Here is a 24900-nt window from a genome sequence, read left to right as displayed (position 1 = left end):
ATGAGGGGACTGGGCCTTTGTATCCCCATCCTGATCATCCACTGGATGTGAGCTGCCCCTGAAATGAGGTGTGACTTTGGATGAGGCAGTTTTCTTCAGCTAAGGAAATTCCCAAAGAGGGCTGACCCACCAAAGACCCTATTCTGGCATCACTCCCAGCAGCTGCAGATAAGTCTGTCATTCCTGAATGGGGCTGTGGGTAGTACATCACAGAACCCAACACAGTGGCGTCTGTCAGGATTCTCCACTGCAGAATTACTCTTTGTGTCCTTTGTAGTTGATAAGTGCTTTATAGGAAGACACTTGAGACTATAAAATTATTCTATTCATCATCAAAATTTTTATTGATAGAGTGATTGATATCATTGAATTCATGATTTCCTCTTTTAATCAGATGGGTTACTTAAATCTGTTACTATCATTAATTAATTTGATGTTCAAATCGTCCTTGATTTTGCCAGTAGGAAACTCTTCTAACTGGTTTCGTTATCTTTACTTCCTTATTTTCTGGCGCAACAAGATGTTTCAGGCTCATCTTGTATTTTTCCCTGCCCCAGCTCTGGAAACCATTTCTCCAAGGAGCTCTGCTTCCTTTTAATAGAAAGTGGTATTTAGAAATCAAAGACTGGGCCCTGGATGTGTTCATTGCTATTTTATCTCCTTTCAATATTTCCCAGTCTACCCTAGGTTTACTTCACTTGCCATTACCATTTTTGCCTCCATGTTATGCATATGGTGATCCCTGACCCATGACCCCTGAACTCCATAACGTTTCTCATCCTTGAAGTTTTTGTTAATTCATCCTAAGGAGACTCGAGTGAGTATGAGTGTAGGGCCAATAATAACGTTACTCATAAAATGACATTTACTGAATCTTCACAACATGCCAATGGTGTGCACTGTGTTTGTGTTTGTTTTCTATTATTGCTATAACACATGATCACAATCTTAGTGCCTTAAAACAACAAAAACTATTATTTTGACATTAGGTATAATGATAATAACTTATAAAGGTATAATGATACTTTAACCAAGCTCCTCATACCTAATCTCTTCCCTCAAGGAGGAATTAGCGGAATTGAGAATCTGATTATTGGCTGGTCCTAGTATTCCTGGCCTGGTGCCCAGCCTGGGACCTAGAAAGATCTTAGAAGGATATAGGGTCCACTGAATGGGAAGTGAAGACAAGAATTCATTTTCCTTTCCAAATTGTGTACAATGAGTGGAATTCAACTATGACAGTTATTCCTTTAAGATGTTAAGGAATTATTTCCTAAAAAGGGTAAATATGGAAGTGAGAGGAAGTACAGTTAGTTTTATCAGATATTAAAGTTTAAGCGACAATGGATTTATTAGACTCTTGACGTTAGCTGTTAGCTGAGACAAGTTCCCTTAGAACAAGTTGCCAAATGGCTGTTTTGTGGGGTGTAGTGAGGAGATGTTTGGCAAGCAGGAGCTGCCGAGGAAGTCCCAAAGTAAGGACTCTCTGGTCATTCGGCAGACGATGTGAAACTTCAGAGCGCATGCTCTACGTCTGCAGTTAAACTCTTGAGTTTAAGCGTAGCAACAAATGTATTAGACAAAATTCCCTCACTGGGCCATCTTCCAAACAACTGGACTTGGGTGTCATTCATGGAAAGCCAAATAGCACCCCTTCACTCCACAAATAAAGAGGTTCTCAGCAATGACCTTTATTTAAAAAGTCATTTTTTATTTAAAAAGATTTTAGGCAAATCAGTGGGTAACGAGTTATTGGAGGAAATGAGGGAAGATTGAAATATATCCCAAGGGCTTGGAAGATGTCAAGAAGAACAATTGCCATCTTCCACAAGGTGTCCCTGGGCAGGGCTCTAGTGGTCCAACTTAGGATGTGGCCCCTTACATCCTAGTGTTTAAACAAGGTCTTCATGGTCACTTGTGAAGTTGATTTGTGTCACTTATGAAAAGCAGGCTTGAGTACAGTTCTTTTCACAATGATTTGAAATGTAAGCAATGACCAGCTCATGGAGCAACTAGAACATCTGTAGTAAGCAGACGAACGTCCATTCATAAACATATGTATGAACTAATAACATGGAGTGTGCGTGGTGTTCTCTCCATCCTTTAAGTTCTGTCTTTGTCATGTATTTAATAAAGGCATTCTTGACTTCAGCAGCAATCCACTGCTGTTTGTCTGTTATTGTCATGTGGCCTTAGTCTTCTGACTTGAATTACGGTCTAAACTTGGATGTTTAATTGTAAACTCACTGAGCGCGGGAAGTTTAACACATACATCTCATATCCCCACCCTTTTGCCTCCAGGTTCAGTCATATTACTTTTCTTATAGTGAGAACTAGTAAATATCTGTTTAAATAAATGTTAATTGATCTTGTATTGTCGATAGCCACCTGAAGCTAGTACCAGATGGACTGCATCTTGTTGCCCAAAATATTTTCATGTTGATTTTTGCTCTACCAACAATTGGTTTAATCTCTAGCAATGAAAACTCACATAACACTTGCTGTTATATATTGCACTCATGTGTATTGCATTCCAAAGACAGACACATATTTTGTTAGAGTTACAAATGATTTGTCCTTATTCCCGTTATTGTTGCCATTAAATTATTAAGAAGAATTGACTGTTTTAGTGAAAATTTCATCAGAGGCCTGTTTTGTTTCAGCTAAACTTTTGATCTTATCCCTGTGGCTAATGACACTATTTTTTAAGTCATTTTCCATGATTTTAGCTAAATGAGTCTTTCTTGTAATATCCACAAGCCTTGGTCCGCTTAAACAATGAAAAAAACACAAACAAATGGAGCTTTGGGTCCATAGTATTGCCATTTTCTGGGGAAATTCAGTTCTTGTAAGTGGGAATTCCTGTGGCGTGCTTCCTGAAGCGGACTGAGATTATGGAAGATGTAGGCCCCAGGGCTGCTGGCTCTCATACATCTGGTCAGTGATCCTTACTTTCAGTCCAAAGTGTGTTTCTCACCCCCTCTAACCTGCCATGGGTTTCCAGAGCCCAGCTTGAGGGTGGCAGAACCCCAAGAAATGTGGAAACATCCTTTATCAGTTGAAACTGTTGCATAACAGTTGGGGAGTGGGGCACAAAAAGCTGGTGTGCAGTTTGGTTTGTAATCATGAAATCCATCATAAACTAGACGTTATGACAGCAACATCCTATTGGTCTCCCCCACATCTCTAGATCCTAGTGGATTTCAACCTTGATGGGTTGATGGATCAATAGAGCCTCGTTTATTCTCATGCCAGGCAAGGGCCAGAGATTGCCCCAGAAATGATTGTGACATACATGAACTTTGTGCTTCAAGTGGCCACATTTTTATACCATCTCCCATGAGGAAGTGACCCTCTTTTCAGTGCCCAGTTCTCTCCCAGCTGTGAAGACAGCTTTTAGGAAAGGTATGGTAACTAGGTTTCATATCATAGAGTAACAAATTTAAGCAAATGTGTTGCCTTTCCCAGGGATAAGAGCATTTTAGCAATATCTCTAATTTTTCCTCAATTAGAAGGATTTTCATGATCAACTAGCAAAATGGGAGTATTAAGGGAAGTCAGGAGACCTTCATAGCAATCTTGATTGCTCTCCTAAAGTCTTCACACAGCAACTAAAGTGATGTTTTAAAATAAGAAGGTAGACTGTGTCTTTTTTCTAGTGACTTCTTTTCTGAATCAGACTAAATTCAAAAGTCCTGACAACAACCTACAAGGCCCTGCTTGATCTCCTGGCTGTCTCTGACCCCATCTCCTATAGCTATCTCCAGTGTTCCCTCTGCTCAAGGCACATCGACCTCCTCAAGCTTGCCAAGTATTGCCTTCCTCAGGACCTTTGCACTTACTGCAATGTTCTTCTCTCGATGTTTGCGTGGCTCATTTCCTCACTTCTCTTATGTCTCTGCTCAAGTGTCACCTTACCAGAATGTCCTGCTCTGGCCACTCTCTCCAAATTAGTACACACACCCCCATCACCCTTGTTCTTTTAAGCTTCTTTATTTATTTCATAGCACCAATCTCCATTGGACATAGTATATATTCATTTGTTTGTTGTCTGTTTAACCCCACCAGACTGTACATTCCGTGAACCTACCTGTGTTGACATCACTGAATTCTCAGTACCCAGAACAGTGCCTGGCAGTTAAATGGTGCTCAGCAATTGCCTGTTGAATAAATCCCTCAACCATCCACATCAGCAGCTACCGTCTTCACCACCCGTGCAGTCATGCTGAGAAATAAAAATACAATAGGTTTAGTGAGTTTTCTTTGCTGTTGTGACCATCAGACACCATATTATCATGAGAATAATAATAATCTGTTTGGTTCACGACATGCCCTTCACATACATTATTGTTTAAGCCTCAGCTTTCCATGCATTATTATTTAATCCCCACCTTTTATAACTACCGTTTTACAGATGGAAAATAGACTGAGGGAGCTTCACTAACTTCTCCAGTCATGAGTGCTGGATCAAACAGACTTGGGTTCAAATCATTGTTCTCCACCTTGATAGCTACGTAACCTAGAGCTAGTTACTTAAGTCCTCTGAGTGCTAGTTTCCCCAGGTATAAAAAGGATACAAGTCTTAAAGTTGATATAGAGTATTAGTGCAATATATGACACATTGCAGGGTCAAGGTCCAGAGCCTAGAACGAAAATGTCTCTAGTTTTATAGTGAACAGAAGTTTAACCAAAGGAATTGGTTACACTGGTGAGAGAACAACTAAAGAGCCAAACAGGTGACACAATGAGGCAACCCAGGAATTAGTAACAGAAGAAAACTGCCTCCACACCTGGGGCTGGAGGCACATGGGGGCAGAGGTCTTACCAGAACATGGAAGCCATGCCCGAGAACTGGAGCCATGGCAGGGGCTGTCCAGCTCCCGGTGAGAGCTGGGAGCCAGGGAGGAGACTCACCCCCTCAAGAAGCAGAAAGAGAAGGGGGAGACATGTGTCATTGGCCAAACCTACCTAGAAGCCAGAGGGCAAAGGAGCCTTGGAATGGGGTTTCCTGTGGAACCAAGAAGAGGGTTCCCAGAGGTGCAGGCATTAGGTCTGAGAGCAGCCATGCAGTCAACAGGCACGGTAGATAAACGCAAACAGTAGTTATTATCCCCAAGTGGACAACCTGGAACTCAAGTGCAAATTGTCTGACTCCTGTTCCTCCTGCTCCTTAGGAATTGACCAGCAATATGAACAAATCTACAGTGTAGTGTTATGTCCTATAACCAACTTTGTCTAAATATTAGAGATTTTATGTTGATTATTTTCTCTTAAATGCTAAAAATATTCTGTCTTCTCTCCAATGAAGCAACATGTACATGTGGTTAAGGGAATTTCCAGAAAACTAGCTTCACTGAGTAAATCTGCATGGCGGTTAACCACACTAGGTCCTAATTTTTGCAGCACATCCTTACAAAGCAGCATGTTCATCAGGGCTTACAGCTTAGTCATGACTCTTAGGGATAGAGGGGATGACTTTTCTCATGGCTGTGTGCCCAACATCTAAAACAGTGCCCAGCACCTAGCAGACACTCAAAAACTCTTTGATGAAGGATGAACAAAACCTGGGGTCACCTTTGGCTCTGCACCTCTTACTCAGAACCAGCATCTCATATTTGACAAGACTCTCTTACTGAGAAGTTCTGTTTCTACCCTCCACTTGTCTTCCCTCCAGAGCCAATCTTATCACTCTGGGGACACCGTCATGTTTCACCCAAGTCCTTCTGACTGGTTTCCCTGACTCCACTCTTGCCCCTTCCAAGCCCTTCTCCATCCTGCAGCCAGAGGGTTCTTCTTGACGGGTAAATCCCATCAGCCCACTTAAAGTTTCTCAACGGCTCCTGCCCCATTTCCCACCCCTCCTGGGCTTCAGCCTAAATGCCCTTGGACAGCATCAAAGGGCCCTTTGGTTTTTACCTTGCTCAGTGCAACTGCTTCTCCTGCCACAGGCATCCTGAGTGTCTCGTTGCTGCCTTTATGCCCCTTTCTTAAATTATTCCCTCTGCTGGGAAGGCTCCTCCCCACCTTGTCCACCTTTAAGATTATATCCCAAAGCCACCTTCTCTGAGAGGTCCTCTCTGACTTCCAAGCACCAGTAGCCACTTCCTTCTCTGGGTTTCCACCACACTCAACAGTTGTGGTGATTTATGTTTTGGAAGCCCGCTGCCACACCTTGTTCCTCATGGCTAGTAATCCCACCCAGGGCCTGGCATACTGTAGGCACATCTAAAATGTGTGTCACATTTGTTGAAGGAGCTCTACAGCCTTATTCCACGGATGAAGAAACTCTCTCGTCTCAGTGCTGTCAGTATTTCCTTTGCATTTTGTCTCATGTCCTTTTCTTCCTCTCCATGCTTTTGGCAGCACCCTGGGCCAGGCCTTCATCTCCTCGTGTTCACATTTTTCCCTTGGTCAGCCATCGAAGGCAGGCACTTCTTTTTTTTTTTCCAGTTATTTTATTGATGTCATAATGGTTTATAACCTTGTATAATTTCAGGTGTACATTATTATTTATGAGTTTCTATATAGACTGCATCGTGCTCACCACCAATACTCTAGTTTTCATCCATCACCATACATATGTGCCCCTTTACCCCTTTCACCCGACCCCCAGCCCCCTTCCCCTCTGGTAACCACTAATCTGTCCTCTTTGTCCACGTGTTTGTTTATCTTCCATGTGTGAGTGAAATCATGCAGTGCTTTGTCTTTGTCTGGCTTATTTCATCTAACATCATACCCTCAAGTTCTGTCCATGTTGTTGCAAATAGGAAGATTTTGTCTTTTTTTGTGACTCAGTAGTATTCCATTGTGTATATATACCACATCTTCTTTATCCATTCACCTGTTGAAGGGCACTTGGGTTGCCTCCATGACTTGGCTATTGTGAATAACGCTGCAATGAACATAGGGGTGCATAATTCTCTTTGAATTGTTGATTTCAACTTCTTTGGATAAATACCCAATAGTGGGATAGCTGAGTCATATGGTATTTCTATTTTGAAACTTTTGAGAACTCTCTATACTGTTTTCAATAGTGGCTGCACCAGTTTGCATTCCCACCAGAAGTGTATGAGGGTTCCTTTTTCTCCACATCCACTCCAACATTTGTTGTTTTTTGTCTTGGTAATTATAGCCATTCTTACAGGTGTAAGGTAATAGCTCATTGTAGTTTTGATTTGCGTTGCCCTAATAATTAATGATATTGAACATCTTTTCACATGCCTGTTGGCCATCTGTATATCTTCTTTGGAAAAATGTCTATTCATATCCTCTACCTATTTTTTGATTGGGTTGTTTGTTTTTTGTTGTTGAGTTGTATGAGTTCTTTATATATTTTGGAGATTAATCCCTTGTCGGGTATATGATTTGCAAGTATTTTCTTCCTGTTGGTGGGTTGTCTTTTCATTTTGTTCCTGCTTTCCTTTGCCTTGCAGAAGCTTTTAAGTTTGGTGTAATCCCATTTGTTTATTTTTTCTTTTGCTTCCCTTGCCTGAGTAGACATGGTATTTGAAAAGATGCTGCTAAGGCCGGTGTCCAAGAGTGTACTGCCTATATTTTCTTCTAGGAGTTTTATGGTTTCAAGTCTTACCTTCAAGTCTTCAATCGATTTTGAGTATGGTGTAAGGTACTGGTCTACTTTCATTCTTTTGCATGTGGCTGTCCAGTTTTCCCAACATCATTTATTGAAGAGATTTCTCTTTTTCCATTGTATGTTCTTGTCCCCTTTGTCAAAGATCAGCTGTCTGTAGATATGTGGTTTTATTTCTGAGCTTTCAATCCTCTTTTATTGATCTATGTATCTTTTTTGTGCCAGTACCGTGCTATTTTGGTTACTATAGTTGTTTAGTGTATTTTGAAGTCAGGAATTATGATGCCTCCAGCTTTGTTCTTTTTTCTCAGAATTGCTTTGGCTATTCAGGGTCCTTTATTGTTCCATATAAATTTTAGGATTCTTTGTTCTATTTCCATGAAAAATTGTCTTTGGGATTCTGATTGAGATTGCATTGAATCTATTAATTGCTTTAGGTAATATGGACATTTTAATTATGTTTATTCTTCCAATCCATAAAGATGGAATATCTTTCCATGTTTTTATGTCTTCTTCAGTTTCTTTCAATAACATCTTATAGTTTTCTGTGTACAGGGTTTTTACTTCCTTGGTTAAATTTGTTCCTAAATATTTTCTTCTTTTTGTTGCAATTGTAAACAGCCTGTATTCTTGACTTCTCTTTCTACTAGTTCATTATTAGCGTATAGAAATGCAACTGATTCTTACAAGATTCTTGTAACATTCCCTGCCACTCTTCCTCTCTTTGCTGAGGAAGATTGGCCCTGAGCTAACACGTGTGCCCACCTTCTTCTATTTTATATGTGGGATGCCTGCCACAGCATGGCTTGATAAATGATGCATAGGTCCGTGCCTGGGATCCAAACTGGAGAACCCCAGGCCACCAAAGTGTAGCACACAAACTTTACGGCTGTGCCACCAGGCCAGCCCTGATGATCATGTGGGTTTTATTCCTCATTTTGTTGATGTGGTGTATCACATTGATTGATTGCAGATATCAAACCAGCCCTGTGTCCCTGGTATAAATCCCACTTGATCATGGTATATAATCCTTTTAATGTATTTCGGTATTCAGTTTGGCAATATTTTGCTGAGGATTTTTGCACCTGTGTTCATCAGTGATGTTGCCCTGTAACTTTCCTTCTTTGTATTGTCCTTGCCTGGTTTTAGTATCGGGGTAATGTTGGCCTCATAGAATGAGTTAGGAAGCATTCTGTCTTCTTCAATTTTTTGGAATAGTTTGAGAAAGATAGGTATTAAATCTTCTTTGAATATTTGGTAGTATTCTCCAGAAAAGCAATCTGGCCCTGGACTTTTGTTTTTGGGGAGGTTTTTGATTACTGTTTCAGTCTCTTTGTTGTGATTGTTCTATTCAGAGACTCTATTTCTTTTTGATTCAGTTTTGGGAGGTTGTATGAGTCTAAGAATTTATCCATTTCTTCTAGATTGTCCCATTTGTTAGCATATAGTTTTCCATAGTATTATATTATAATCCTTTGTATTTCTGTGATATCTATTGTAATTTCTCCTCTTTCATTTCTAATTTTATTTATTTGAGGCTTCTCTCTTATTTTCTTAGTGAGTCTGGCTAAGGTTTGTGAATTTTGTTTATCTTCTCAAAGAATCAGTTCTTAGTTTCATCTATACTTTCTACTATTTCTTTAGTCTCTATTTCATTTATAATTAGAGCAGAAATTCTGCTCTAATTTTTATTATTTCCTTCCTTCTGCTGACTTTGGGCTTTGTTTGTTCCTCTTTTTCTAGTTCTGTTTGGTGTAGTTTAAGATTACTTATTTGAGATTTTTCTTGTTTGTTGAGGTTGGCCTGTATTGCTATAAATTTCCCTCTTAGAACTGCTTTTGCTGCATCCCATAAGAGTTGTTATGTTGTATTTTCATTTTCTTTTGTCTCCGGGCATTTTTTAATTTCTCCTTAGATTTCTTCATTGATTCCATAGTTGTTCAGTGGCGTGTTGTTTAGTCCCCACATATTTGTGACTTTCCCAGCTTTTTTCTTGTAGTTGATTTCTAGTTTCAGAACATTGTGGTCAGAGAAGATGCTTGATATGATTTCAATCTTCTTAAATTTACTGAAGCTCGCCTTGTTTCCCAACATATGGTCTATCTTTGAGAATGTTCCATGCGCACTTGAGAAGAATGTGTATCCTGCTGTTTTTGGATGGAATGTTCTACATATATATCCATTAAGTCCATCTGACCTAGTTTTTAATTTAAATCCAGTATTTCCTTGTTGACTTTCTGTCTAGATGATCTATCCATTGATGTAAGTGGAGTGTTGAGGTCTCCCACTATTATTGTGTCACTGTCAATTTCTCCCCTTAGGTCTGTTAATAGTCGCTTTATGTACTTTGGTGCTCCTGTGTTAGGTGCACATACATTCCTAAGTGTTATGTCCTCTTGGTGGAATGTCCCTTTTATCATTATATTCTGCCCCTCTTTTTCTCTCATTGTCTTTTTTTATCTTGAAGTCTGCTTTGTCTGATATAAGTACGGCAACACCTGCTTTCTTTTGTTTGTCATTTGCTTGGAGTATTACCTTCCATCTCTTCACCCTGAACCTGTGTTTGTCTTTAGAGCTGAGATGTGTTTCCTGGAGGCAGTGTATTGTTGGGTCTTGTTTTTTAATCTGTCCAGCTACTCTCTGTCTTTTGATTGGAAAATTCAATCCATTTACATTTAGAGTGGTTATTGATGTATAAGGGCTTAATATTGCCATTTTATCTTTTGTCTTCCAGTTGTTCTATATTTCCATTTTTTCTCTTCCCCTGTATTTCTGACTGCCATTTCAGTTAAGTGGTTTTCTGTGATGGTTTTCTCTTTATTTATGAATTGTGGCACTGTTCTCATTTTTTGTTTCGTGGTTACCAAAAGGTATGTATAAAGGATCTCATAGATGAGATGGTCTATTTTCTGATAGCCTCTTATCTCCACTAGCCTAAGTAGGCTCCATCCCCTTTCTCTTCCCCTTCTGAGTTATTGTTGTCACAAATTGTCCTGTTTTGTGTTGTGAGTTTGTGACTAAATTGAAGTTTTTATAGTTATTTTTGATGTTTTCCTTCCCTTTACCTTTTATGTTATGACTAAGTGTTTGCTAACCTGTTCTGATAGACAGCTGCAATTTTCTGACTTTGTCTATTTATCTCCTTGCTCAATGCTTTGTAAACCTTTGCCTTTTTGTTTCAGATATGAGGGCTTCCTTCATCATTTCTTGTAAGGGAGGTCTAGTGGCAATGAACTCCCTCAACTTTTGTTTGTCTGGGGAAGCTTTTATTTGTCCAACCTATCTGAAGGATATTTTTTCTGTATACAGTATTCTTTGTTGAAAGTTTTTGTCTTTCAGTATTTTGAATATATCATTCCATTCTCTCCTAACCTCTAAAGTTTCTGCTGAGAAATCTGCTGAGAGCCTGATAGGGGTTCCTTTGTAGATTATTTTCTTCACCCTTACTGCCCTTAATAATTTTTCTTTGTCATTGATTTTTGCCACTTTTAGTATTAAATGCCTGGAGAAGGTCTTCTTTGCATTGATGTAATTAGGAGTTCTGTTGGCTTCACATATTTGCAAGTCTACTTCTTCCCCAGGTTTGGGAAGTTCTCAGCTGTCATTTCTTTGACCAAATTTTTTGCTCCTTTCTTGCAGTCTTCTCACTCTGGAATATTTATAATCTGTATGTTGCTTTTCCTAATTGAGTTGGATATTTCTCAAAGAATTCCTTTATTTTTTTTAAATCTTAGTTCTCTCTCCTCCACCACCTGAAGCATTTCTATTATTTCTGCCCTCTAAATCACTAATTCTGTCCTCCATAACATCAGCTCTATTTTTTAAGGATTCTAGATTATTTTTTTATCTCATTAATTGTGCTCTTCATATCCAGAATTTTTGTTTGTCTTTTTGTTTTTAGAGTTTCAATCTGTTTGGTGAGGGATTCCTTCTGCTCATTAATTTTATGCCTGAGCTCATTGAACTGTCTTTCTGAGTTTTCTTGTAACTTGCTGAGTTTCTTTATGAAAGCTATTTTGAATTCTCTGCCATTTAGATTGTAAATTCCTGTGACTTCAGGGTTGGTTTCTGGAGACTTGTTATTTTCCTTCTTCTCTAAAGTGTTGCTGTTATTTTTTCATGGTGTTTGATGAAATGATCTTTTGCTGGTGCATTTATGGTAATATCAGGTCGTACACTCCACCTGCTACCACTGGGGCAAAGCAGGAGCTGTGTTTCTGATCCCACCCCATCTTCTGGAAGTTGTGTAGGTATGGTGGGCACTCCCACAGGCTGGGATAGTGTTTGTGCCACTGCCACCTCTGTTTACAGTCATGCCAGCCACTGTGCTTGGTGGGTGGGACTTCTTTGTGTGATCCAAGTCAGGGCCACTCACTGGGGCTGCAGCAGCACGGTGGGTACTCCCTGCAGGTCCAGATAGTGTTCATGTGCATGTGCACAGGGCTGCCACTGCCTCCTCTTACAGTCACATCAGGATGCATTCCCACTGGCAGGGCCACTGCAGCATGGTGTGCATTCCCGCAGGATGAAATAGTGTTCATGCTCAGTCTGAGCTGCCCTCACTTCCTGTTACAGTAGTGCCAGCTGCTGAGTGAGCTCCTATGATCTGGCTTGCTGCTGCAGGGGAGGGGCAGGGGAGGGTTCTCCTGTCTCTACTGCTTCCCAGAGATCCAGTCCATCCACCTTCAGATATACAGCTGCATCGATCTCTCAGGTGTCCCATTGTGCTGTGTGGGTATCCTCCATTGGACAGTGAATGTCCATTTAGTTGTAATTCAGAGGCAGAGAGACAAAGGGAACAGCTCACTCCACCAGGTTGCTCATGCATTCACTTCTTAATGCTATGCTGATAGTCAGCCTCAGGTGGTAGCCTTATTATTTTTTCTGAATCATTGAAAGAGCCTAGCACAGTACTGGTTTCATATACATTTCACAAAATTACACTTTACTCCAAAAAAGATTTGAAGAGACTTAGGAAGGATTAAAAGAAAAATGAAATAAAGTTAAGGTAGACAAGACACCTTAAAGAGGATCTATCTTCAATTTACCAAATGTTTATGGGCATCTGCTGTTTTCCAAGCATCATGCGAGCTGCTAGTTATACAGAATTAAACAAAACTCAGTCCCCGTCCTCAAGAAGTTTCCCCTTCCTTCCCCAATTTGCTGGAGCCACAGAATAAACAATGCCAGGAATATTTCTTCCTTTGAGAAGCATATATAGAAAATAAATATTTAAATGTAATAAATTTCCCACTGCTAAGGTGTGAAATAGAAAGGGCAGGTTCCTGAAGACTTTAATGAAATGATATGCTTTTGAATATTGGCGTTTCTCTCCTCTGAGCTGGTATCAGCCAAGATTTCTGTGCCTTTTTTGATTGTTTTTTTTTGGTGGTGGCATTTTGTTCTTACAGTTGGTAACCTGATGTTTCTAAAAGTTACTGGGGGATTTAATCCATCCTGGTCCCTGTGCACCCCCATTCCATCCTAAGACTATTTGTTAAAACGAGGTTCACATCCCTTTACAAGGCAGCTGAATTCACACTTCCAGCTCTGTGGCATGCATCATGCTGTCACAGTAATACTTCCAGGGCTCATTTGGCAATAGATTGATTATTTTAAACATGAAAGGTGAGTCTTGGGAAAAACAAATGAATCAAATGGAAAAATGAATTAACATCATGAAATTTACCTTCCCAGCTGGAGACATGATATATTCATGAGTTCCTTAGGGACGATCTTCTCATAAGAATTCACGATTAGAGAAAGTCTGCAGTCAGGTGGAGTCAGAGCTCAGCTTAAAGTATGTCTGTATATGAATGGAGAACAGCCTCAAAGGAAAAAGTTTAGAACTAGAAATCTTTATTTCATGTGAAAGGTGCTTGGAATTGACAACTGGCTTGCTTCAGGCATCTCTTTCCAGGGCTTTAAAGTCTCTGATGTTCTTAATGAGATATGACATCTGCAAAACCTCAATTCAGGCCCATTGACATTTATTGGGCACCCACTTGGTGTAAGGCACTGTGACTTTCTATGGGTCTATAAAGACAAATAACACAATATCTTTAGATTAGTTTAATAATAAAAATAGATTTCTAGGTGAATAAGAAGGAAAAGTTTTGTTTGGGGTTTTCTGGTGATTAATTAAGGCTTGCACGACCAGAAGTGTCATTATTACTAAGTATGGCATGGGTGGAGCACAGACCATGGTCACTGGACTTACGGATGACGTGCCCAAGAGATGAGAGAAATGGGGGTGTCTCGATGGACAAACTTCTTCATTTCAGAGCACCAGGGGAAACAGTGACAGATGGGCATGTCTTCTTCAGTTACAGGTACCTACTTCTCCTCCATGCTGAATATGTCCTTCCCGGTTCTAGGTACAAGTGAGGTAAAGTCAGAATAACTCTATTAGCAGCAATAGTCAACCATACTGATCATACTGTATGCTAATTAGTGGCCTTCCCGGGCTACCTGGGAACTTAATCACTGCATAAGACATTGTGTTTTTTACGTAAAAATATTACAAAACCATCAACTGACTAAAAAGTTAATCTTTAAAATGTAACACATTCCTCTGTGGGGTACCACCTATGTAGGACTTTGCATGTAGTGGGTTCTCAGGTCTGTGAAATGAGTGGTTGAGTGTAAATTTTCCCCAATGTTACATAAGACTGAGTCTGAGCTGGAAGAGGATTTCTCCTGCCTATTTTGTAAATGACACTAATATGAAGAAGTCATGCAAACACTCAGGCCCATTGAGCTAAGGTTGGAAAAAAATAAAATCTTAAAGGAGTTAAATATTTTCACCCTCTTCCTCCAGGTTCCAGGCTGGGGATGGTTAAGGCAGGTGGTGCATCTCTCTGTATTAACACATGTATGTGTAAGGAGAGAGTGAGATGGAAGAAGGCACAGGGCATTACAATATAGGTGTATGTTCCTAGCAAATTTTGCCTTACAAATAGTATTTCTGTGGCCTCAAAAATAATTTGCAGGTAAAACAAGCATTTAAACTAAGAGCATATGTTAATTTCTAGATCACTTGGGAAGATGGCACCAATTTTAGATAAGTGTGAAAGAATGCAATTGGTAAAATTATATTTTTTTAATGTTTAGTAGTCCAATTTCAAAGACTACATTATTAAAAACAAAATGAGAATCCTTTCTGGGATATTATATTTCCTGCTTCTATTTTTCTTGCTCAGATTTTTTTTAACACAAAAGTTACACAATTTGGGGGAGGGAGGAACCATCTGCCCAGGCATTACACACTTTCAGTAAACATGTGCATGGCGGTCACCTGTGTAGGGCCGTGTTTCACATCCAGATTTGGCCAGCGCTAGCTGATGGGCAGTCACGGATGTTGATGGATAGGTGTTCTGGAGTGTAGCCTGATTGGGTCTCTTACGTGCTACCTCCTGGGGGTGAGAAGGGCTATTTAGTGAAATGAAATACTACTCTGTCACAACTTCCTCACTCACAATTCAATCATGGAAAATTCTTCCCCAGCGCTGTCGTTGAAATCGTTACATTCAGAATTAAACATGACGCGGTAGAGCAGCCGACAATACCCTGAGGCACTATGGACACGTCAGGCCTCACATTAATAATCAGCTTTTCCATACAGTGAATATGAAAAGGCCTGCAAATCTGGGTTCCTTTTCTCCCTTTGTAATGAATGTAATCACTGCCTGTTCCCGATTTGCTTCCGTACCCTGGGCTGGCGCCGCGTGGCCTGACCGTGTCGGCAGTGCTGCTTTCCCTTCTCCCTTTTCCCTTCAGTCACTGAGTCACTTTAGAAACCTTCCTAACTCAAACCCATTGTCTCCATGTAGCCCTGAGACCTGCTTTGCAGACGCCTCTCTTCCAGTTCTTCTTTCTCACCACCAGTTATTAAGCCCTTGGATTAAGCCCTGTATTAACACATGTATGTGTAAGGAGAGAGTGAGATGGATGCTTTTCTATCTTACGTGTTTATTCTCCACCATAGTGCATCCCCTCACTGTCCGCTGGCCTCTTAGCCCTTCAGATTTCCAGCTTTATTCTTCTCTTGGTTTCCTTCATCTTTGTAATCTCTCCATCATCCTCATGATGCAGAGGAAGGAGACCTGTCTTCACAGTGCAAAGACCTTGGTCCAAGCCTTGTCTCTCCCTCTGCCTAGTTATATGATGTCCTGCATGTGACCACGTCATGGAACCTCAGTTTCCCCTCTGTAAAAATTGCCTCACAGAGTTGTTGTAAGGATCCTAGGAAACATTCCTGTCATATAACTCCCATCTCTATCTCTGTGAACTGCCTTGGCCACACTAAACAAGGTTTACAGCAATAAAATGGAACGTTATAGCTATATACAGTGAAAACAACAAAAAGTTACAACCATCTTCCTGTGTCTTCAACATGCTCTGAGCCTGGGAGGAATTTAACTCGGCGGCTTTAAGAAAACTAAATGTTGACCTAATGGTAGTGCAGATGTCTGCTATTGGTTTAATAGCATATTTCTCTTTGGAATAAAAAACTAGATTATGGTATTTTCTTCTCAGGCCCCAGTTTTAGACATTGAATGTCCATAATAAATCAACCCTTAAATAAATAAAATTAAAATTCTCTAAAGCAGAGGTTGGCAAACTCTTACTTTAAGGGCTAGATGGTAAACTTTTAGGCATCGCAGACCATATGGTCTCCGTCACAGCTACTCAGCTCTGCTGCTGTCGCACAATAATGTACAAACAAATGAGTTGGTCGGTGTTCCAATAAAACTTTATTTACACAAATAGGTGGCAAACTACATTTGGCCCATGGACCCTAGTTTGCTGACTCCTGCTCTAAGGCATGAATGGAGATTACAGTGACATAAACGATTCAGAAAATCAAAAATTGTGAGTGGGGCACAAGTTTCATGTGATTTTTCCATGGTGATTCTGGAATTAAGGCTTTTTGGTTAATAATGAATGCCATCCATTTTGGGTGTGTGTGTGTGTGTGTGTGTGTGTGTTTGTGTGGTGGGGGGGTGGCCTCTCTGTTCTCCTGATAGAAAAACTAGGCAGCTTAAGATTTTTGAACCTGGAATAAACTGGCCTTTGAAGGTAGATTTGGGTTCTGTAGGTGTGTTGGCTGTCAGCGAACCCATCCCAGCTCCCCACTGCTGGAGCAGAGAAAAGACCACTCAGAGGAATTAGAGAGCCTGAGAAAATGGGTAAACAACAACAACTCTCATTCACTGAGCAGCCCTCCCATCACAAACCATGACCACTATTTTCCCCATTTTATGGAATAAAGGAGGTTTTAGTTGAGAGAGGAAAAGAACTTTGCCCACACTCATACAGTGAGTGTCAGAGCCGGCCGCATTGCCTTCCCCTCGGCCACAATAGTTCGCTCAACAGAAGCAACTGGCTTTCCTGGGACACCCTCAGGTTAGAACCAGAGGGGGAAAATCACCTCTTCTTCCTTCGATCTTTACTTTCCACTAGTTGTTTAAAACACACACAACAAATGTCTGCTGAGTCAGCCCATGCTTTGTGCCAGACATAAAGCTTTCATTGTATTATAAAATCTATTTTCTTTCCATTTCCAGAACAAAATTACAAATAGAAAAGGAAATAGAAGCTCAGACAATTAAGGAATTTGCCCAAAGTTGAACCAGTAGCTAACCGTGAAGTCAGAATTTGAACACAGTTCTCACCAACATCAAAGCATTTTCTACTCATACACCTGCCGTGGAGCTTAGTGGTTAAACTCTCAGGCCGACTGGGTTCAAATCCCAACCCCACTGCTCACTAGTTGCATCACCCTCGACAAATTGCTTAATGACTCTGTGTCTTAGTTTCTTGATTGTCAAATTAGGATGATGATAGTGATTTCCCTCTCACAGTTGGTTATAATACCTAACACATAGTAGGTAATATTGTTGCATGAATGAAAACTGGTCAAACAAACTTGTCTCTAGGTTAGGTCATAACTGGGTTCAAAGCCAGCATGAGTTAAACGTGGCTCTCCTTTTTCATTGTTTTTGTTTTTGGTATAAATGAATTTCATAAGTAAAATTTAATATGAGTCTGAAATCATAATTCAAAGTGTAATAATGGAAACTAGTGATTGTCTTAGTTATTTCAATGCTCCTAACAAAAGTGGATGTTAGTACAGATGGGAAGCTGAGGCTCATAGCACATAGCACATGGCTTCAGATGCTCTCTTCTAATTCTTTGCTATTCCTAAGGGAGTATCCTTATGTAATTCATTTTAAAATCTCTTTCATCCCTCATTTTTGTAAAATCTAAGCCTGTCATTATTGCATAGATTTTCTCTCTGAAAGTTTCTTTTTAATCATCTGGTGTTGTATTTGATACAGTGTGTTCTAAATCCAAGCCAGTATTTAGTGGCAACAGCTGCCAGGAACCACTGTAATACATGATTTATGACCACGTTTAGCTGGCAAGAGTGCTTGTGATATCTACACTTCAACAGCGATGGGGGCTCCAGAGAGCAACCATGCCTCCAGAGGAAAGGGCCACCTCATCCCCCAGTTTGAACTGGCACGAGGAGGCACACACACAGGAAATGTGGGGACAGAGGTGCCTTTGGAACCATCAGCTCTCAAGTGGATTTGCATGCAGGCTTTTCGGAGGCTAAGCCCCATGTGTTCCCAAGAACGTGACCTAGACACTGTCGCACCTTGGCGGAAAACCATTTTTAAGGCTTTATTGGATTTATAAAGATGTTCATTCTGAGTGATGATTAACTGAAACTCCTAACACATGGTAAAGCACTGGGTTCTAACCTTTCTCCTGGGCCCGCACTGTGTGAATTATTATTTTCATTAAGATTAAGCATCTCACAGAATTACACAGAGGTAACTTAAGCACCCACCTCCTTAGAATGCTTCCTCCCGGGCAATATGCCTGCCAAAGAATCCTTGAAAGACCTCAGTAATTGGAGAAGCCAAAATGAAGCACCACGTTCATCTGTTTTAATGTAGAATCCTCTACATGTTTATATAAAAGAATTAAAGTGAATGTTTTGCTCTTAAAATTTCCTCTGCTTACGATCAAAATAATTTGCAGACTTAGGAGTCTGATTTGTATTTTTCTTCAAGTCAAGAAGACTCAAATGTCTAGTACATTTTAGAAAAGTTTGTAAATGAAAGACGTGCTCCAGTTTAAAATATCTGTGCATTTGATGATCCTGTAAACTAAACTGTAAACTAAAAAGTTAAAGAATGCTGGGAGGTTGACTGTCTGTATTCAGTGAAGACTGATTTTTCAGGAACCCACTGGTAAAATTTAGTTTTACGGTTAACACCATGAAATAGGTATTTGGTCCTAACTGACAGCAATAAAGAGAAATAAGATTTTCCCTGAGGTGGCTTGTACATAAAATGTGATGAACCTGGAAATGTGGTAAAATGCCCTGCTGTTTAATCTTCTATTGAAATAACAGCTAAAAACTTGTTATGCGTGAGAAATTATGGGCAAAGCATCTTACATGTATTATTTTCTTTCATCCTTAAGTACTGTTATTATCCTCATTCACTGATGAAGAAAAAGAGAAGGAAATAGGTATTTACGAAGGTCAAGCAATTTGCCAGAGACTGCAAGGATAAGAAAGTAGCTGAGTCAAGAGTCAAACCTAGATTATCTGGAGCCTGAATTCTTGCCCATGACGTAAGCCTGAATCACTAACGACACTGTCAATAAACACATGCTTCAGTTGAATAAGAAAATGGTTACATTAGACAACCCATAAATATAATCCTACTAGAGGTTATATAACAAATAATAAAACTGTATTCAAAATACACAAGAAACATTTGTTTTATGTCCCTAAAAAAGCAATTCTAACTTTTTAGTGGTCAGAATTTCAAGGAATGATAACTTCACAGGACCCTATAAGCTCTGTTTTTGTTTTTGCATCCACAATTAGTATTTCTACATCTTATTTGAATTCATTAATTAAGCGACCAATAAAAATGCCTGTAAGTATTGTTACTTTTTTACCTAGACATTGACAAATCTGAGCCTCAAAGAAGTTAAGAAAATCAACTACCATCGTACAGCTATTGGTAGCAGAAATGAAATTCAAACCCAAATCTTATGATTTTAAGTTTAATGAATTATTTTCCACCTTGAGGTATAAGGTGACAGAGCGAGAACAAAAATGGTTTGTCAGATCTACTCTACACGGTATTTCTTCTTTCTTCTCATAGGTCGCTACCCTCAGGAGAACAAGGGAACCTACATCCCGGTTCCTGTTGTCTCGGAGCTGCAAAGTGGCAAGTGGGGGGCCAAAGTTGTCATGAGGGAGCGCACGTCTGTCCGGCTGTCCATCCAGTCCTCTCCGGAGTGCATTGTGGGGAAATTCCGCATGTACGTTGCTGTCTGGACCCCGTATGGAGTAATCCGTACCAGCCGAAACCCAGAAACGGACACATACATTCTTTTCAATCCTTGGTGTGAAGGTAAGGCGCAGGCATTTATTTTTCTCAAAAGACAAGAATAGTTCCTATATTTCCAATACATCTCTTTTTGGAAGGATAGCAGCCTTATTCTAGAAGACATGTCTCTTTCCTACATACATGGTTTTCCATGATTAAAAGAGAAAGGTGAGAAATTTGTCTTCAATGTGTATGAAGACAAAACCTGGGTATGTGAAGTTAATGCTGCTCTACATTTATTTCAGGAAATAACTGAAGATCGCCTAAAGTTGCACAATTAGTTAATTGTGGGGCTATATGTTGATGGTATTGCCTCTATCTATGCTATTGCTGTGTAAACAAATAGGCTTATTAAACTTGACTTTCAAAACTATTAGGATCCATAATCTGACTTCAGAAAAATAGAATAAAGTTGCAGCTGTCCATAGTGGAACTAAGGCCCCTGTCTCTCTAATTCAAGAACAGAAAGCCTAAATGGCTAAAGGATCCCGTACATTTGTTTGTGTCTATAGTGGGTGCAAATTTCATAAACCATAACTGTGAATGTGCAAACATGTAGCCTTATTTTAATGTAACACAACTTAACCTCTACTACCATTTTGAGTCTTCCTTTTTGTCTGCTGCAGAAGTTTAATCTGGTTACATTCAAATAAACTCAGTCAAGTCCAAAGATTTCTCCATCAATTCAATTCAAGAACTCAGTCACACACAGTATTTTCTCCCCATGCCCATCCCAGCCCTTCCATGTCTTCCCTCTGCTTCCATACTTGGTGTGGGACTGATTTTAAGTTCCAGGGGCAAATGCAAATGTTGCAGCAGCACTGATGGGAGAGGGTCTATTTTGAGATCTTAAGAAGTAAGGTAATGAAACATATAAAGGCTGACACGGCGCAGGAGATTTCTCACCTCATCTCACTCCATATACTTGCTCTCCAATATCTTCCCAAATGAGTCTACATTATTGCTGATTCTGAAGGGCCCTTGTTTGTGAGAGTTGTGTTTGAATCAGGGTTGATCTGAACTTACATATAGATAATAAGTGAACAACAATGTTTTCTACTTATATATAACATAAATTTGGATCCCACTGACATTTTCTTTGAATGATCTGTTCCAATGGTGTTGGCAGATGGCACTGAGCTAATCCTATACTCCCCACTCACCACCCCCAACATCTTGTTCCCGATAATCCTATTGATGAGACAGATGTTCCAGGTTGATGGTAGCAGGAGATGTTGACTGAGCCATGGGCAGTTCAAAGATGCTTCTAGTAATCCTGTCAACCAGATATAAGGCATTCTGCAACTGGATGGGGTGCTATTTACAGATATGGAAAAGACTGAGGGGAGCAAAGAGGTAGAGACAAACTAAGATTTTGAAAATGTTAAGTTGAAGATAACGGTATATTCTCAAGCAGAAATGACAAGTAGGTATCCCAATATGTGAATCTAGAGACAAGAATCAGAGATAGAAACTTGGCAGATACCTGCATGTAGGGAGAAAATACAGACAAAGAAGGAAAGAAGATATAGTATCCAGCCCTAAAGAACACCAGCATTTAGGGGTCTGATAGAGAGGAACTCAACAAAGTAGACTGAGATGGATGAGTAAGTAAGAGGTGACCTATTGTAAGAAAATTGTGTTTTTAAAATCCATCCTTATAAAAAAATAAACTGGGAGTTCGTTATTGACTCTTCGCATTACAAAAGAAAATCATACAACTTCATATAACTATGCAGTATCCTAAGGTTTTTAAAGAATGATATGGTTTACTCACTTTGGCTTGTTTGCAGCTTTTCTGGATTACATCATCTGTGTAAAATGGGGTACATGTCTACATGCATTCCAACCTATGTGGCCACTCTTACAGAGGTGAAGAGGGTTAGCCATGTTACCTGACTAAATCAACGGATTTACAGGAGGACAATTCAGGAGGTGGCTAGTCTAATAAACTGGCTAGCTTATCAGTGCCTTGGTCTTCCGTTGTATCCATGGTGAACAACTTCCGGTACTTCTATTCAGAAAGAGCTGCCTAGATCTACAAATAACATGGCCCCGGTGCTAGATGCTGCATTACAGAAAAGGAGCAGAGGGACCTACGCTGGGTATCACCGGTTGCAGGAAGGTGAGAATAAAACCAGAGAGATCAGTTTGGAAGCTGTGGCCCAGGACAAAGATGATGATGGACTGGACTGTGATGGTAGAAGTGGAGATGAGGAGGTGGGGATGGATTGGAGATCTACTTTGGATTTAGAACAGAAATTGCAAGGAGATTGAACATGGGAGGTGAAGAAGAAGGAGGAGCCATGAATAACTCTAGATGTCTGGTTTAACCAGCTGGATTCATGGTTGTGCCATTTTCAGAGCTGGGAAGACTAAGGGAAGTGGAGGGGGAGATCTAGGGGTGAAACTAAGAGTCACATTTGGAAATGTTAATGTTAAATGTGAGATATCCAAGTGAAAATGTCAAGGAGGCACTTGAATAAGTGAATCTCGAGCCCACAGGAGATGGCTGAGCTAGAGATGTAAATATGGGCACCATCAGGAACTAGAGGAGCAGTTTAGAGAAAGAACAAAAATAAATTCAGTATCATTAACAATTAGAGTCTAGACAAAGGAGAAGGAGACTGAGAAGGAGCAGCCAGTGGAGTAAAAGGAAATCAGAAGAGCATGGTGCTACAAAGCCAGATAATTAATTGATTCAAGAAGACAGCAGTTAGCTCTTTGGAATGCAGCTGATGGGTTGAATAGGCTAAGGAAAGAGAGTGGTCACACATTGAGGAAACACGGAAGTCACTGGGGAACTGGAAAGGTGCAGACAGAAGCCAGAGAGATGGGCACAAGCTACAGAGTAACAGGACATGAGAAAGTGGAGATAGCAGCTATTGCCATCTCCTTCAAGAAGACTTTCTGCAAAACTGAGATGGTGATATGAAGGTCAAAGGATAATTTTTTAAACACAGGATAGAGTTGGAATGATTTTATGGTGTTGGAGATGAACCAGAAGAAAGAGAGTTTACTGCCCAGAGAGAGAGTGGTGGTTCACAACCTTGGCTGCACGCTGGAATCACCTGGAGAGCTTAACTACTGATGCTGCGGTCTCCCCACCCACATGTTCTGACTGGTCTGGAGTGCAGCCTGGGCTTTAGGGTTTTTAAAAAGCTCTACCAGTGATTCTTGAAGCCAAGGTTGAGAAGCACCAACTTAAGGAATGAAATCCTTGAGTGGGTGGGATCCAGGGAACAGGTGAAGGGCCCTTGATAGGTAAGGTAATCCATCCTCCACAGTGACAGGGGCGTAGTACAAGATGGTGAAGGTGCAGGTTTTCTAGATTCAATGGAATCTAGAATCGGTGGAAGGTAAGGTTGTTCTGATTTTGTGATTCTCTTTTACTAAGTGAAGTGTAAAGCAAAGTCACCTGTTGAGAGCAAGAAGCAAGGAGGGAGTGTTGGAGTCTTGATAGAGAAGACATGAGAAGTGGGAAGTGGGAAGCAGGCTTGTTACAGGAATGTGGCAGGTGGGTCCGCCCCACTCCCCAGGACACAGGGGAAACTGCCACAATCTCTAATTCCTTGGGCTGTGGAAGTCCAAACATTTCTGCAAATTTCTTGTGGATATCCTTATGGTCATGTCTGCCTCTCAGAATCCTATTTCTCCCAGTGCTGACACCTGTGCTGCCTCAAGCATCAGAAACACACACAAAACATCTGTGAATGTCCAGCCAGTAATTGTAATGTGGTGGAGAGGGTGAGAGGAGGAAAGGTTGACTCTGGTTCTCAAACTTGGAGCACGTCAGAAGCACTTGGAGGGCTTGTCAGAACAGATTTCTGTGCAGCATCTCCAGGTTGAGTAGGTCTGGATGGGGCCCGAGAATGTGCATTTCCAGCCAGTTCCCAGGGGATGCTGACGCTGCTGGTCTGGGACCACACTTAGAGCAACAGTGATTTATATAATAATTACAAAACATAGGAGAGTATGTTTACTCTTCTTAAAATCTCACTGACTCCTCCCTAAACCTAATCCCAGCCTCTCTCCACCTTAGTGCCTCTTCTCTCCCCTTTGTTCTTCCTTGTTCTCCAAACTCTTCTCTCCTATCCTCTCTTAGGAGCAAATTCTCTAGTCTCTCATGCAGAGCAGTTCGGCAAGCTTTTTTATTTCATTTGAAAGGCTCCTCCAACAATCAGACTTTTGGGGAGTGCAAACTTTTCCAAGACCATTCCCTCCAGAAAAATTCTGGTGCCAGCTTTTAAGACAATATCTTTTTACATTCTTATAGTAATACTCGCTGAGCTCTTCCAGGGGATGTTTATAAAATGGGGAAAAAAGATCGTCTCTTCATTTCACTGTGTGGTATTCCCAGCCTAGAAGCCAAGGCATAACCCAAAAAGGGGATCTGTATCGCAAAGCCACATGCAACCATATGCACCACAGCCTGACAGTCACCCAGCCTTGTGCTTTCTTTTGCTAATTCACAGTAAGGAACTCAGAGATATGGTCTTACAGTTGGAAAATAGGTAAAAAGAAAGGAATGGAGCCATTGAAAAAAAAAAAAAAACAAGTGGACATCAGAAGTTGTCAAAAGAGAGCAAGGTGAGCAAGATGCTGAAAACACTGCACACTCGACGTCCAAGGTGGCTTAGGACACTGGGTTGAAAATCATACGGGTACATACAGTACTTATTGATGAAAGAATGTTCAGCTGTGTTCCTGGGGGCCCTCCAGCTTGCTTTGCATTCATAGGCAATTTATCCTCCTTAATCACTAAATCATTAACGGGGATCAATAACAATACCACGCCAGTGAGGGCAGGGGTGGATGCAGGGAGAATTATTGATTAGCTTTTTAATTTGAGCGCTAACTGGGCTTCAGATCCGTTCCATGGGGGAG

The 24900-nt window shown here is 40.5% G+C and overlaps 1 protein-coding gene across 1 annotated transcript in view; it reads left to right on the top strand.

The window, feature by feature from the left end:
* The window catches only part of F13A1 (coagulation factor XIII A chain), a 156063-nt gene that overhangs the window by 31184 nt on the left and 99979 nt on the right, over positions 1-24900 (top strand). Inside the window, exon 4 of the mRNA XM_001492684.6 lies at positions 19786-20037. Within this exon, the coding sequence (XP_001492734.2) occupies positions 19786-20037 (252 nt within the window). The remainder of the gene's footprint in view (positions 1-19785; positions 20038-24900) is intronic.

The sequence above is a fragment of the Equus caballus genome, chromosome 20 (genome assembly GCF_041296265.1).
Source record: "Equus caballus isolate H_3958 breed thoroughbred chromosome 20, TB-T2T, whole genome shotgun sequence".
Classification (NCBI taxonomy): Eukaryota; Metazoa; Chordata; class Mammalia; order Perissodactyla; family Equidae; genus Equus; species Equus caballus.
The sequence above is the reverse complement of the archived record's forward strand: the minus strand, read 5'-3'. Positions and strand labels throughout refer to the sequence as shown.